The following is a 16,049-nucleotide window of genomic DNA, read 5'->3' on the forward strand; positions in this document are numbered from 1 at the left end:
TGTTTATTCTTGACAATGGCCGTTAATTTACAAGCAAGGGATGGAAATTTAACTGTATGTTACAGTTATTATAACATACTGTAAGATGCCGTTAGAAATGCACCGTAGATTTACATCAATCTGTTACAGTGTACATAACAACTATTATGAACTGAGCCGTCTGCACCCTGATGGTTTGGTAATAACACAGAAAGCGCTCCGTACTCCATGTGTACTTCTAAGCATCAAGTTTGTGTCCTACGACAATAAAAAGCCTAAATAGAAAAGTCTTACAATATAACACCGTAATCATCTTTTTTGAGACGACTGACTGTTTTACTCCAAAGCACTGTGTGTTATCGGGAGGCAAGTGCTTCACGTAAAAGCATTAAAAACATCCAAACGTCAAGCAAGGAGATTTAAACACAGTTAAGAACATTGAAACATAAAAGAAAAACAGTCGTAAAAAAAACCCCTACTAAACCCCCCAATGGTGAATTAAAGGCAGCAGCAAACATAGAAGTCTTTAATCTGGGTTTAAAGGAGCCGAGGGACTCAGCAGACCTGCAGCTTGCTGGGAGTTTGTTCCAGATATGTGGAGCATTAAAAATGAACGCTGCTTCTCCGTGTTTAGTTCCGACTCTGGGAACAGAAAGTAGACCCGTCCCAGACGACCTGCGGGTTCGTTTTAGCTTCATAAAGTATCAGCAGATCACAAATGTCCTCTGGCCCTGAACCATTCACTGCTTTATACACCAAGAGCAGGATTCTGAAGTCAACTGTCGAGGCTGATTCTGTATCTGTCTTGATACGGCTGTTATGGTCTGAATCCTTTATTACGCTTAGATTTCTGACTTGGTTCGTGGTTTTTAACATCCGTGATTGAAGCTGAGCGCTGACGTTCATCCTTGTTTCCAAAAACAATTACATCTTTGTTTAATTGGAGAGAGTTTTGGCACATCCTGTTGTTGACTTGTTCAATGTACTTTCACAGCCCTTGTATTGGATTGTATCGTACTGGTGTTGAAGCTCCAGACACGTTTTTACCTCAGATTCTCTTTCTAAAAATGAAATTCTTGTACCTCAGTTGCAGCACAGTTAATGTTGCCAAATTACACACAAGAGTTGTTTTTTCACTCAAGCAAACGTCAACTTTGTTGATTATTCTCTCTACTGGGTTGGAGAGTTTTGAATTATTAATTGCAGTAATTCAAGCCCTAATTGGAAAACGACGCTGTTATCCTTCAAGCTGGACGTGTTCCCGCTGCGTGATAAGAAGCAGACGTTCTGAACTCCACAGTGCTGCCGTCAGGCCTAATTGACAGAACATAGAGTAGCTCCTTTTGCAGTGTCCTGTCCCCCCTCACTCGATCTGACAGAGGCCAGACCCGTTTGTGTGAGAGGGGTCGACAAGAAGAGCCAATCGACATCGCCCTGCAATTACAGTAGAAATGTCTCATGTCAGAAGCTAACTGGATAAATGACGTGGAGGCTTTAGAAAGAGGCTCCCGCTGAAAGCGTGGCCAGACGGGCATAGCCTCGACCACGCGGGCGGCCCCGCGGCCTTCTGGGAAGGCGAGGGGAAGAATCCCGCCGCGCTTTCTCGAAGCCTCCTGACACTGTTGTCTCCCTGAAGCGACAGCTGCGAGCGGTTTGCGTCTGCACTTCCTCTCTCTCTCTCTCTCTCCTGGCCTCCTCCTCACCCCTCAGTGCTCCCCTTCAGTCTCCTCCGTAGGAACACACACATGCACGCACATAAAATACCATTGCGACTGACCTCCCTATATCTCCGTCTGCTGATCCAGACAACCGGTCATTTCAAGCAGACGTGCATAATTGTAGAGCTATTAAAGTGTAAGCGTAGATTTGTTGTGTTCGCTCTGTTTCTCCTCCCCCGTGACTATTTGTAATTCCTCTGTTTTTCCTGCGCATAGTTCCCCACCACGCGCCGTATAGAGAGGGCATTGGCTTCCCTAAAACCTTTGTGTAGAATTGAGTGTCGACGACTGTCGCATGTAGGCCTTACGACTGCGTTTGCATCTACTTGACACGTCTGCATACTTGTTCTGCATTTTCTGTTCTCTACGTGGCCGCTGACCTCCAGCCGGGCTTGTAGCGGTTTGGCCACCGCCTGTTTTGGTCCGTGTTTAGTCTAGACGGACATCCTGACCTGATCTGCATGACACCCAGACAACAGGGGGCAGATAGTGGCATCTCTCGTGTCTGCAGGCAACTTTTTTCTTTCCTTTTCCTACCAATCTCCTCCAATTCCTCCAATCTCCTCCTTCTTCCTCGCTCTCAAATTCCGCAGACTCTGGTTGAGACAAAGAGTTTCCAGACTTTGGCAGACGTTCATGTCCATGCTAAGACTGGGCAGAATAGTGCGGGCTTTGTACTGAAATTTGTCAAACGTTTGACCTCCTGCATTTGAACTGAAGCCGGCTGTGTAGCGATGCTCGGTGAGATTTTTACAGCCCGTGGCTGCTCCACGAACCAGACCATCTGCTCCAGACCACAGCCGAGCTGAGGTCTGCAGACGGAAGAATGAGGGCCGGATAATGAGGGAGAGAGGAATCGACTGAGTGATGTAAATGATACAGGGCATTTGGGCTTGTCCGGGAAGGTAAAGAAATACCTCCCGAAACATGCTCGCTTGCATGCAAATGTCTTGACACTGATGAATCCTTTTCGTCTGCTGCTCTTTCTCTCATCCTAATTCTCATTTCCTGTGTGTCCTGTGGTGTCGTCTCTTCTTTCCCTCTACGCTCCACCTCCTTCCGTCCTCTTTCTCTCCACAGACCAGAGACTGGACTTGAACAAGCTGAGTCCCAATGACAGTGACACAGTCAGAGGCCAGATAGTGGGTGAGTACAGGCGGGCGCGCCCGACCGAGGAGGCCTTTTCGGTCATCCTTTATGCTCTGACAGAGCTTGTATTGCTCATGGAGCCCCTGGTGTGCATCCACGTTCTAACAACGAGTCCTAACAGCAGGAAAAGATGAAAATGCAACTTTTAAACCTTTTTTTTCTTCCCTTTAACCAGACCCTCCAGGATAGCTCTGATAAAAATGTAGCGCCATTGGTGTTACTCATAAAGATCTATAGCTCCGTTATGTGCTCTGATGAAAGGTGAGCGCCTGCACTGTGATCTGCTGTCTAGTAATGCCGTGTGTGCATCTGTCCGCCATGTGTTGCTGCAGTGAGCCTGCAGTCCAGGGACCGGATAGGCTCCGGAGGCCCTGTGGTCGACTGCAGTCGGCTGTTTGACAACGATCTCCCCGATGGGTGAGCAGGATTTGGGGAGAGATTTTTTTTCTTTTCTTTTCTTTTCTTTTCTGAGAGACGGTTGCAATTCGTAAACAATGAACGCTGCCTTCGGGTGCATACGGAATGTGATATTTGGGGATGCGTGTGGTGGGGTGGGGCACCGGGACAGAGCGCTGCTCCGAGGTTCTGTGGCTGCTTAACCGTGTCTGTTCCCCGCTGGCAGCTGGGAGGAGAGGAGGACGGCGTCCGGGCGGATCCAGTACTTGAACCACATCACACGCACCACACAGTGGGAGAGGCCTACCAGGTGAGTACACTGTGCTGCCCGCAGACACTCTACCCCAAACAGGCCCCGACACCAGACCGCATCTCTGACCCCCAGTGCTCCCAAACTGGATTCGGCTCCTCAAAAAATAAAAAAGGTGGCAGACAGACTGCTGCAGACAGTGTTTAATGATGTGGACGAGCCGGAAATAAAGGCATCTCTTCCCCCACTCTGTCTGTGCCGCTCGTATTTAGCTTCCTTTTATCGCTTCTTCCCAAGCTTGACCTCAGGGCATTCTTAGTGCTTTTGTATTTGATGGTCTGTGCTGCCCTGAATGGATTTTCCAGTTAGCGCCTAAAGACTTCTTAAATGCTTCCCATTGATTTGCTGCCTTATGTTTATAGAGATGACTTTTTCCTTTTAAATCCTATTGTAAAAAAATAGTTTTTTCTCCTTAAAGCCTGCACACACCAGGGTCCTGACGACCTGACGAATACTTGCATGTACATCTTTCGCAATAAAACTACTACGACTACTACAACTACTACAGGGCAGCAATGCAACATTTGCAGCAGTTGTAGTGTTTTTTTTTCAATAAAAGGTTTAAATAAATTCAGCCAGCCAGAGGTCCAAATGCCAGGATCCTATTGACCCAGAGCAGCATCTGGCAGTCTGTCAGAGACAGTTTTTGTACAGCCAGAGCTACTGTCAGCTGTTTTAGTGAGTGGATTTCCGTCTGGTGAAAGCTTGTCTAAAGCTTGTATTGCAAGAAAAGGAGTGTATCTAGTAAGTTCTGCCTTTATCAATGTTGGAAGGAGTAAGTGCTGTGACCCTCTGGGATGTTGTCCATGTATTTGTTGATGCCTTTTGTTCACATAAAGCTCAGAAGAGCTCGTATATAGTGACGTGTAAATGAATCACATAAACAGAACCCGCGGTGTAAAGGTACCACTACATCACCTCGTCTTCCGTTCCCTCTCGCCCCTCTCAGGCCGGCGTCAGAGTACTCTAGCCCCGGCCGGCCGCTCAGCTGCATCGTGGACGAGAACACGCCCGTCAGCACCAACGGGGCCACGCCCACCGCAGTACCGCCGCCCATCAACGGTGAGCAGCGGGTCCCAGAGAGACGGGTCCGCTCCCAGAGACACCGCAACTACATGAGCAGAACCCACCTGCACACGCCCCCGGACCTGCCGGAGGGATATGGTGAGTGGAAAGCCAGCATTATACATCATGAACGTTCATCCTCTTCATCTGACGATGTATTTATTTGTTATTGCTTCTGCCCGCACTAGAGAAGGCGTTGTGTCCTCTATGAAAGACTGCAGCCGTGAATCGAGTCATTGTTGTGATGCCGCTGACACTGGGCTCAGTAAACCAGCTAATCTGTGTCCTCATTCAGTCCAGCGCTGCTGCGATGACGCTGCAGATCCTCACAAGGAGCCGGAAATACTGGCTCCACTTTAGACAATCTAATTGAATTGATCTGGCTGTTAAAGGCTGGCGGCAGCCATTCGCTTCCCCCGCCCCCACCCACCCATTCTGTCTGTTCTCCTGTCTGCACACAGTCCAACAATCAGATGCATTCATGTCAAAGCAAACAGACACACGCGCACAAGCTGCGGTTCTACGCACACCATCCCCAGGGAGTTGTGTTTATCCTCGCTGTGAAATCTGCTGTCGGATTTTGAGCCGGAGCCAGCGAGGCATATCTCTGCTCTCAGCCGCCCAGATTAGGGGGCTCCTAGCCGCTCTAAACTTGTCTGTCTGTCTCTCTCTGTCACTGTCTGTCTCTCCGTCTCTGTCCTCTGCTTTTCTTCATCGTCGGGCAGCTCGCTGCCAAAACCCGTCAGCGCCGCTGGTTCTCCTCATGTTAGGGAGGACGCCAGCCGAGAGATGTCGCCTCCGTGTGTCGAACATCCATCGTGCTCTCCGCTGGGGCTGCCCTGGGTTTGGGTCTGGAGGGCTTGTGTGTACATGCATGTTAAAGCGGGGCGGTGGGTCCAGAGGGACGCCAAAAGGAGCTCTTTGGCAGGCCGTCTCTCGGAAATATCTCTGTCAGGCGCTGAGGAATGAGCTCACCAACTCGAAAGTCTCTTCTCTCCTTCCCATGTTCTTCACCCTGCCGCTCCCCTCCTCCTCCTCCACCTCCCTCCCCCTCGGCTGCCCCTCCCCAGGCTGCCTCTCGGGATCTCTCCTCACAGACCGTCTCCAATCTCCATCTGCGTGATCTCCCATAAACACAATCCGTCTGCATGTGGCACGTGAATTAAACGTGAAAAATGTGACACAGAGGTTTAGGCAACAATGTTGTAATGTCCCATGATTGTATAACCAAATATTTACAGATCACTTGTTATGTCCCCGCTACAGAGCAGAGGACCACGCAGCAAGGCCAAGTGTACTTCCTCCACACTCAGACGGGTGTCAGCACGTGGCATGACCCCAGAGTGCCACGGTATGTCCAGCGCTCGGCCGACGTCTGCGTTGTGTTGCTTTGCTCCTTTCCCAGTCCACCGTACAAACTGTAAAATACATAAAACAACATTTTATAATAAAATGCACACATAAGAAATTGGACTGTCCACAGACGCTTAGTCCGGTTTTTGGTTTCCAGTCCCCTTGTAGTTTGCCGTAAACCTGCAACTGGTTTTGCGTCAACGGGGCTCAGAGCGACTCGCTCCTCCCCTCGGGCGCTCAGCGGCTTCGCTCTGGCACACTTGGCCAACGGCACACGGGTCTCAATCAGCAACACCGAAGGCCCGCGCGCAATCCCAAGTCAGGCATGCGTGTCCTATTTGCTGCCGCATTCCAAAGAAAACGCTCGCGCCCGCAAATGGACGTGTGCTTTACTGCATTCCAGGCGCTATCAATAAAACACGACTGATATCATAATACCTGGCCGCCGCTCGCATTCTAGAGACGATGTTTTTATTGCCCTTGATAGGAAGCCCTTGGTCACGCCACACCTCACCCGGTGCTCCTCGGACAGCTGCAACATTAGCAGGCGGCTTAGCTGCCGAGCTCTCATCGCTTCTCGAGGCTCTGGTCCCTTTTGGCTCGGACCCCCTGAAAGAGAGCAGCGAGCGCCAGCATCGCGGGCCCTGCTGTCATTTCTGGGCCTCAGTGTCTCCGCGGAGTCCAGCTGAAAGGGGTTGCAGGGCAGCAGTAAATAATCTAGATGGGAGTAGGAAGAAAAACAGAATAAAAGTGACTTTCTCAGACATCTCGGAATCCTGAGTCCAGTTAGTCAGTGCTTTTGGTATGGTTTCTACCTAAAATTTCATGTGTGTGCTTTGTCTCTTTCAAGCCGTCCCACCCTACGCTGCCTCTATTTTTCATGTATTTATGCGTTAATTGTGTTTGTTGCATTTCAGAGATCTGAGTAATGTGAACTGTGAGGAACTGGGTCCTCTGCCTCCTGGGTGGGAGATACGGAACACTGCCACCGGGAGGGTCTACTTTGTCGACCACAACAACCGAACCACGCAGTTCACAGACCCGCGCCTCTCCGCCAACCTGCATCTAGTCCTAAAGTGAGTTCTACCGCACCGCTAAACAAGTTCATCCTAAAAGACCAGTGTGTGAAAGCAGAGGAATTTATTTTCTGTCTCTGTTTTGCATCCGTAGTCCAAGTCCAAGCCCCAACGGTTCTCGCGGGGGGATCGAAAATCAGAATGTCAGGTAAGGGCGCGGGCCTCACGCCAGCAGACTGGAACACACACACAAGCACGTCCACAGGCTTCCTCCCTTTGCCTCCCTTCTCTGTTGTTGTTTAACAGCGGCATCCTGTGCCAAGGTGTGCTGACCACCTGTAAGGGTTCAGAGGAGCCAACGCACACAGAAACACACACACACACGCAGTGAACTCCCCCACAGCCCTTTTTTTCCCACACACAAGCTCTAAGTCCTCAGCCCCTGAGAGGTTTTGATCATAAAGACGTTTTAGCACACAATCCGTCACAAAGCCGGCCTTGGCCAGACATCACAAAGCTGAGTGGAAACCGAGCCGGCCGAGTCTGTGACCGAGGAGCGTCCTACCTCCAGGAAACGCCGCATAAATTCGATGCCCAAGTCAATGAATGAGCTTTGTATGCACGTATGTGTGTGTGTGTGTGCGTGTGGGTTCATGTGTTTCAGGTCATGCTGCCGTGCTTGGTACATGCCTGGGTTCACAGAGGCACATGTTCAGGGTCCGATCCCCCGTGCAGCTGTTCAAACACATAGTGTGCGGCGATAGCCGTAGAATTACCCATCGGCCGCTGCCCCACAAAGGTGGAGCTGTGTGCTGGTGCCTTGGTGGGCCTCCTCCGCCTGACCTCATTCCTCCTCCGTGCAGAGAGGGACGGAATGCATCGACAAGGAGATCGGGTTTCCTCCCCCCCCACCCACCCCTCCTCCTGTTCTGATGGATCAAAGAACGTGTTAGGGATTGTTGCATTCATCCGCAGCCCTCTGAAAAGTCTTATAAAAACGTAGCCTGGCACGCCACAATCGTTTTTAATTAAGGAATTTTGTCCAATAGCACAACTTTGCCCAGATGTTTGAAAATTTCTATTACAGATTAGTTCGTTCCGTGCTTTGTTTGCATTGAAGATATCCGCCCTGAGGTGTTACATTTGGACTGTAGAGCGCCGCACGTCTCCCGCTTATTCGAAAACGCCTTGGCCTGAGATTTGTGACGAGTAAGGTTTGTCCTTAGTCTTCCTCAATCCACTTTCATTACATTGACCCTGTAACAGAGGATAGAGCTGCCTTACCGCTAATATGATAGATATTGGAGTGACTTTCTGTCTCGTGACAAAACTCTGGAAAAGATATCAGCCATCATGGATTTCCATCAAGACATCTGCCTTTTATCAAGTCTGGGACTTTAGACATTTTCACCAGTCGTGTGCCGTCATCCCGCAAAAATGTGATATATATGTCCCTCAAAGTTTTAGTTTATGGCTTTTTTATATGCTAAAAACCCTGCCTTGGCACCCAGGCCAGGTTCTCTTTATATATTCCCCCTGAATTTTAGCTGACTGATCAAGGTCCCTTTTCAATGAGTAACTAAATCCTTGTCTGCTTTTAAAATGCGGCTGCAAGTCCGCCCCCCCACCAAACTGTTGCATGAGAGATAATGGCGTCATGTCCCAGACGTTTGTGAGTTGTTGCTAAGCGACTCTTCCCAGCGGTGAGCGTAACATGCACCAGAGTCGTGCTCATCACTCAGGACTCGGGAAGAGAAGACAACGCTCCGGAGCGCCAGAGAAAGAGCAGCAAAGCTGGAGCAGGAATCTTTTGATTTGTAGGTGAAAGTGCAGGGAGAGATGCTCCGTGCCTCCTCCGTCCTCTCCGTCTCTCCCACCCTCTGAGTTGTCTGCCGTGTTTCGGTGCGGTCGGGTGAGTCCCCACCCGCTGAGTCTAGTCTGCAGGAAATAAAGGGATGCGAGAGGAGGTCTCGAGTGTCCCGTGGGGCCCTGGTGAATTTCTGGGATGGCAGGAAGCGATTGAAAAAGCCCACGCTGGATTCTGCTGGGCAGACGCCAGAAACCACACTGCTCATTGTGGCAGAGGAGGATGTGAGGCATCGGGAGGACGGAGTGTGTTCGGTCGTGAAGTGAGCCGACCTAGAGAACAGAAGAGGTGGTTACGGTTCCCGCTGTGTTTGTTTTTGCTCGATTTTATTTTAACCTCGGTACCACTTTAGAGCGTTACGGCCTGCACATCCGAAGCATGTGTACGGCTCCCACTCGCCTCTGGAGTTTCCTGTTTATGACCCCCCCCCCCACCGGAGTGCAAAAGGCCACTGTGCAAGTAATGCTTTAGTGCCGACCCCATAAAGGCCCTTTTGATGCTCCGTGTGTGTTGGGCGCCTCCGAAACACAGCAGGCAGCAAAGAAAGGCGTATTCTTCATCCAATGGCAGAGAGACGGAGACCCCTCTCCTCTATAACAGCAGACGATGTTCACAGCCACACTGCTGATACTGTGATGAGTGAATGCGTCTTTCTTTCTTTCGTTTTACGCACTTATTCACTTCAATTTTCCAAAGAGTTTCTAATGAAGTGCATTCAAAATATACAGAGCAGAAACGACTGAAGAACAAGAACAAAAATCATTAAAACCCCAGCGTACACCAGCTGCTCATCAGCAAACAGCACACCGACACAGTTTGGGACCAGGTGGAGACAACGCTGGCGGAGACCCATAAAGCCAGAAGAGAGATAACATTGGACCCTCGTCCATCAACCATGAATGTTCATCTTACTCAGCAATTGAGGAAAACAAAAAGCAAAACAACTATTTGCAAAACAAATTCTCCATTTTTCAACCTTCAATGTTTATGTCGGTTGTGTTTTCACAACTTGTTTCTGCCGCCCCCGAGTGTCCAAAGAGAATCCCGCCAGATTGAACTGGTCAATTGCGTGAATTCCACTCCAGTCATACGCAAAGATGACGGCGAGTTTCCACTGTGATGGAAGTATGTAAAATACGGCAGAGTGATGTGGAAAAACCAATGCATAATATTTCTTTCTACAGTTAAACAGGTTTAAATCAGATTCTTATTTCTAATTTGTGGTTGAAACTGCAGCTTCTCTCTATCACAGTGCCTGCACTGTTCTCGCTCTCCGTCTCTAAAGACAAAAACTTTTGGACTTGGACAGTGTGCCTCCCCGAGGTCGCCTCGATGACCCTTCATTACCTCAAGTGTACACAATGAGTCAGGCAACACAGGATCTATTTGCAGAGAGTTATTTCCCTCAGTTCTCTTTTGCTGCTCCCCTGTGAGGAAAGACAAACCTTTTGTATAGCACAGTTCAACAACATAAAACCATTAAAAACATCATGCAAAAGAAAAGGAAATTTAAAAGCAATTAAGTAAGAACAGACAATAAAACAGCAAACAAAAATGCCGCCGAGGGACTCTGCCGACCTGGGAGTTTGTTCCAGATATGTGGAGCATTAAAATGAACGCTGCTTCTGCGTGTTTAGTTCTGACTCTGGGAACAGAAAGTAGACTCGTCCAAGACGACTTAAAGGTTTTTAACGGGTCATAAGCAGATCAGAAATCAGTACTTTGGCCCTGAACCATTCAGCAGGATCGAAGTTGATTGATTGTTGGACAGGAAGCCAGTGTAAAGACTTGAGAACTCACCATTGCAGTAGTCAAGTCTACTGAAGATCATCGTTTAAGTTTATCTAAATACAGTTAAGACCAATGTCCTTAAATACTTAATATATATATTAAGTGCTAACATGCGATAGAGATTGAGGTCTGAATCCATAACCACCACCACCTATATTTGTGGCCTGGTTTGTGGTTTTTAACATCAGTGATTGAAGCTCAGCGTTGACTTTCAATCCTTTTTACCAAAAACGATTACTTCTGTTTTATCTTTGTTTAATAGGAGAGAAGTTGTTTATTTGTTCAATGCATTTACTCAGCACTTGGTTTTATAGTCCTGGCTGTGTAGATGTGTGTGTCGTCTGCGTAATTACGATAGCATACTTTTTTTGTGCAAGCACTTTCTTTCTTTTCTCCCTGCTAAGCTTGTTTTTGTTTATTATTGGCACAAATTAACAGTTGCATCCTGTCTCTCTCTCTCTTTTTTCTTTCCCATGCTGCTCTATTCTGCCTCTCGCTTTCTCCGCCAGTCGTCAGAACCAGGTGAAGGATCAGGCCCAGCAGGCTCTGGTGTCCCCCGGTCATCTTCCAGAGGAGGCCGAGTGCCTCACAGTGCCCAAGTACAAGAGGGACCTTGTTCAGAAGCTCAAGATCCTCCGCCAGGAACTGTCCCAGCAGCAGCCTCAGGCGGGCCACTGCCGCATCGAGGTGTCCCGCGAGGAGATCTTTGAGGTGAGGATATGAAAGAAATGGGCTCGGTCATGTCGCCATTTCCTCTGCACGTCAACGGGGGGGGGGGGGGGGGGGGGGTATTAAATGGACAGATACTTTAAACCAAATGGAAATTCAGTCGTCACAGCCAGAGCGTGCATGAAAGTAATTGTATATCAAATGCGTTAACAAAACGGTAGAATATGGTTATTATCTAACATTTGCTCCATTGCACTTTTAATTGTGAAAAGTTATTTATTGACGCGCCCAGGTTATGTTCAAACCTTCTTTTTGTCCACTCCCTTAAAGTCCATTGCCTGTATATAATAGTTTGGCTGTGAGGATGATTTCTCTCTCACACAGTTATCTATGACGTGTGGTAGTCTGGTCAAAACCCAAAGCAGACTACCCTTTTTCTACAAACCACATTCTCTCCGCTGGAGCAGCAACACCTGCAACGGACTGCGTGACCCTCATGAAATATGCGCTGGAATGTGCTGGAACAGACATGTCCGTTAATCTCAGCAAAGACATTTTTGTTGGCTGATCCCAATGAGAGAGAGAGATGGAGCGAGAGAGAGAAAGAGGTGTTTTGGAGGAGATGGGGGGGGGGATTGAGGGGTTGAGGTTAAGCAAGACATAACTGCACAGCGTCTCCAGACCAGCTGAAGCATTACCTCATGGCTGAACAGGCGTGTGTGAGCTGGTGGACCGTCTGACTCGTCCCACTGTGTACTTTTCCGTGGAGATAAGACATTCCCGTTTTCTCCCATTGCACCTCGCCGCGTCTGTCGAGCGAGGCGGAACCTGGCTGTGTTATTACAGCCTTATGGATGGGTGGTTATAACTGCCCCTAATTCACTTTTAATGAACCCCACCCCCGACACTGAGCTGTCTGCACGTGGGTTGGACACTGATGGAGGCGGAGAGATCTCGGCGTCAGAAAACCAATTGGAGACGACTTCTCTGAGACGCCTCATTGCACCAGTCTCATTTCTGTCAAAACTGCTGCAGCAGAGCAACTGTTTTATTTACCTTCCAACTTTATTTTGAATAGCTTCTAACTTCTAGTCAACAGTGTGCCTATCCCTGTAACTAGTACCATTTCCCCAGAGCCAGGACCCCTCCCGTGTAAGCTAATAAAGATGGCTTCCCTTTGAGTTATTCTCCGTTGAGGGGCCACGCTGCAGCACCACAGCAGCACGAGTCCGGTGAACAGCCTTGTTGACGAGGCGCTTTGTTTTGCGTCCGCTCTGCAGGAGTCGTATCGCCAGGTGATGAAGATGAGGCCGAAGGACTTGTGGAAAAGGCTCATGGTGAAGTTCAGAGGGGAGGAGGGGCTCGATTACGGAGGAGTGGCCAGGTAAGAGGCCAGAGCAAAGGAAGAGCACCTAACATCAAACACACTGAGTCTGTAACCACCGGCCCTTTGCTCATGGCGGTCTGCCCCCTAGTGGAGGAAGAGAAAACCACATCTCTCCCCCCATTGCTTTTTTTTTCTGTTTCAGTATTATAAGCGTGTTGTAGACACCCCAGGTTGCATCCTCTGTATCCTGCAGTGTTGTTTCTCCCCTTGCCCCCCCCCTGCCTGACCTCTGTGTGCTGTGCTGCGTGCAGGGAGTGGCTCTATCTACTGTCGCACGAGATGCTGAACCCGTACTACGGCCTGTTCCAGTACTCCCGCGACGACATCTACACGCTGCAGATAAACCCAGACTCCGCCGTCAACCCCGTGAGTGGCAGCCACCCCTGAGACCTTCGCTTGCAACACTGATTGCTTAGTTCATTTCATCTCATCCGTGCTTGTCCGCGTAACGGACACGCCCTCGAGTCGACGGACGTGGATCTCGTGGACAGAATAATACGTGGGCGATGCATCTGTTGTGTTGGGACTGAGCTGCTGGCTTGTTCACCGCTTGTACGGTGTCGGGACGGTCGGCCAGTCAAAGGGGAATCTCAAGCGTTCTTTAAACAGTCCGTTTCCTTCGGTGACTCACCGCTGTCTGCTTCATTTGGAAACCAAAGATGTTTTGTCTACCTGCAGGAGCACTTGTCCTACTTTCACTTTGTTGGCCGTATCATGGGGATGGCGGTGTTCCACGGCCACTACATCGACGGAGGCTTTACTCTTCCCTTCTACAAACAGCTGCTGGGTAAACCCATCACTTTGGACGACATGGAGTCCGTTGACCCTGACCTCCACAACAGCCTCGTGTGGATCCTGTACGTACGACACATGTTTTATTCAATAGCAGCATTGATTTCTCTGTGTGGGGGGAAAAAAGCTGTGCTCTGCATCCCCGTCCACATGTGATATGTGTACAGCACAGAAGTCTTCCCTCTTTTACTGTGCACCAACTGATGATGCTGTTACCCACTGGAAAACCTCCCTCCTGCTCTTGGGTAACAGCGCCCCCCAGGGCCTGAGAATATTCCTTTCATCAGTGCTTCCTGAGCACATGTTGTCAGACCACGTGTAGCCGTGTGGCTTTAATTCCATTATGTTAAAGGGACAACTCAAACCCAAACTCACACATGCATATGTTAAACTGTTACCCGTGTTGCATTAATCAACCTACATTGTTTTGGTGAGAGCTGCTGAGTTTTGGAGATTCACTCCAACATTTTGGACTAACAGGTTCATTAATTAACACCGACAATTATTCTATTGCGCGTAATGCTGTTTTTAATTTTTTTTTTAATTTTGAAAGCCTCTCGCTCACTGACCATAAAGTCACATACAGACAAACTATGGGTCACAGAGGGGGGGGCGGGCAGTATTGGCCTGGGAGGGTTGTCATCGCGCTTCTCAGCCAATGAGGGCGCTCGGGGGGCGGGCCTAAAACTGCTGCCGCTCACAGAGAAGTGGCGGGGACAGTAAAATGGAGGAAGGTAGGAAACTAGTTTCATTTTAAATCGCTAAACGGCGCAGTTGATGGAACAAAGGTCATTTGTAACCAGCGACCCTGAGAGTGTGTGAGGTTTTTTGTGAAGAAAATTCTTCAAAAGAAATCCAGAACAAACATGGACTTCAAATACTAAAAGTTCCCCGCACAATAAATCCCATCAGTGTAACACTTGACCATATATTATTGATTGATAGACTATTAATAGAAGTGTTGATGATGCTCCCTCGTGAAATAGACATGTTTATGCCGGTACCTGTCCAGAAAAGGAAAACATATTTGTAAATGTTAACTTGCTTGATATGATGTTACGATCATAGAGGGTAAAACTTTTTCTATAGCAAACTAGATCAAAGATTAATGCAAATAGCTTTCATTTTATATTTTATTTATTACATTTATTAAAAAAAGAAATTGAACTCGAGTTTTACAAGTAATATTGTAACTGCTACTGTGCATAGGGAATACAGCTGTTTAAAAAGCACCGTATTTGTTTGCACAGGTAAGAGAGCACAGTACATACACAATTCATTGGGATCAAAATCTTTAATTGTTGACTAGCACTAAAAAAAATAATTCAAACGGCAAAGTGTCTTTCCATCAATCATGACCGGATTGAACCACGATAATGCACAGACCTCGTTGTAGCCATAGCCCGACCCTACGGCATAACCATCTCACCGCACAGAAGGAAGCAGCTTACTGCTCGCCCACCCAGCACCACCGAGGAAGCTAAAGTTACATGAGACAAAGAAAAAAGATCCTCCATGAAACTCGCTCTGTTGTTTATCATGAGTAGGTGGGTCGTGATTCACGGACACACACTACTATTGCGTTTTATAAAAGTATTCCTTTGCCGCTCTATGCACAGTACTACAAAATCCTGTTATATCGGAGAAGACCAAGATTACGGCCACTCGCACCAAAATAAATAGCACTACAGGTATGCATTTCTGATTGTTGGGTGAACTATTAATATCACATATTATGTTTTCAACTCGTATTTAACAAACAGGAGCTCATCTTTCTTTTGTTAGAATAAAGAGCCCTTTGTATTTATTAGTTTTTTTTCACCAATAGCGCCTTGTTGTCGTCCTCACACAATCAATCCAATATCTCTCCAGCGACAATGACATCACAGGTGTGCTGGACCACACCTTCTGCGTGGAGCACAACGCCTACGGAGAGATCATCCAGCATGAGCTCAAGCCCAACGGTAAGAGCATCCCCGTCAGCCAGGACACCAAGAAAGAGTACGTGCGGCTCTACGTCAACTGGCGCTTCCTGCGAGGCATCGAGGCCCAATTCCTGGCTCTGCAGAAGGGCTTCAATGAGGTCATCCCCCAACACCTGCTAAAGGCTTTCGATGAGAAGGAGCTCGAGGTAATTTCATTCATCGCCACGTCTATTTGTTTACACACACACGCGCGTCTAGATCGCGATCACAGTACATCGAGTCCGACTTCTTGTAACGGTTTGTGCGCGGCTTCTGTCCTCGACCCGTAGCTGATCGTATGTGGCCTGGGTAAAATCGACATCCACGACTGGAAGTCCAACACGCGCCTCAAGCACTGCACGGCAGAGAGCAACATCGTCAAATGGTTCTGGAAAGCCGTGGAGTCCTTCGACGAGGAGCGCAGAGCCCGCCTGCTGCAGTTCGTCACCGGCTCCTCCAGAGTTCCCCTGCAGGGCTTCAAGGCGCTCCAAGGTAGGAAGACAACTGTCCACGCACACACAGTCCTCCGCACCTCCCTTCAGTTAAAGGGTACAAAACAAGTGTTAGCGCAGTGTCAGCTGCACTTTGGGATT

At 48.6% G+C, this 16,049-nt stretch overlaps 1 protein-coding gene across 2 annotated transcripts in view; it reads left to right on the forward strand.

The window, feature by feature from the left end:
• Positions 1-16,049, forward strand: part of smurf2 (SMAD specific E3 ubiquitin protein ligase 2) — a 38,711-nt gene that overhangs the window by 19,644 nt on the left and 3,018 nt on the right. For both annotated transcript variants that reach the window (XM_040190501.2, XM_040190502.2), the window contains exons 5-17: positions 2,778-2,843; positions 3,179-3,263; positions 3,469-3,552; positions 4,502-4,716; positions 5,884-5,968; positions 6,888-7,046; positions 7,141-7,194; positions 11,154-11,355; positions 12,594-12,697; positions 12,952-13,066; positions 13,379-13,557; positions 15,365-15,623; positions 15,747-15,948. In XM_040190501.2, the coding sequence (XP_040046435.1) occupies positions 2,778-2,843; positions 3,179-3,263; positions 3,469-3,552; positions 4,502-4,716; positions 5,884-5,968; positions 6,888-7,046; positions 7,141-7,194; positions 11,154-11,355; positions 12,594-12,697; positions 12,952-13,066; positions 13,379-13,557; positions 15,365-15,623; positions 15,747-15,948 (1,809 nt within the window). The remainder of the gene's footprint in view (positions 1-2,777; positions 2,844-3,178; positions 3,264-3,468; positions 3,553-4,501; positions 4,717-5,883; positions 5,969-6,887; positions 7,047-7,140; positions 7,195-11,153; positions 11,356-12,593; positions 12,698-12,951; positions 13,067-13,378; positions 13,558-15,364; positions 15,624-15,746; positions 15,949-16,049) is intronic.

The sequence above is a fragment of the Gasterosteus aculeatus genome, chromosome 11, assembly GCF_964276395.1.
Source record: "Gasterosteus aculeatus chromosome 11, fGasAcu3.hap1.1, whole genome shotgun sequence".
Classification (NCBI taxonomy): Eukaryota; Metazoa; Chordata; class Actinopteri; order Perciformes; family Gasterosteidae; genus Gasterosteus; species Gasterosteus aculeatus.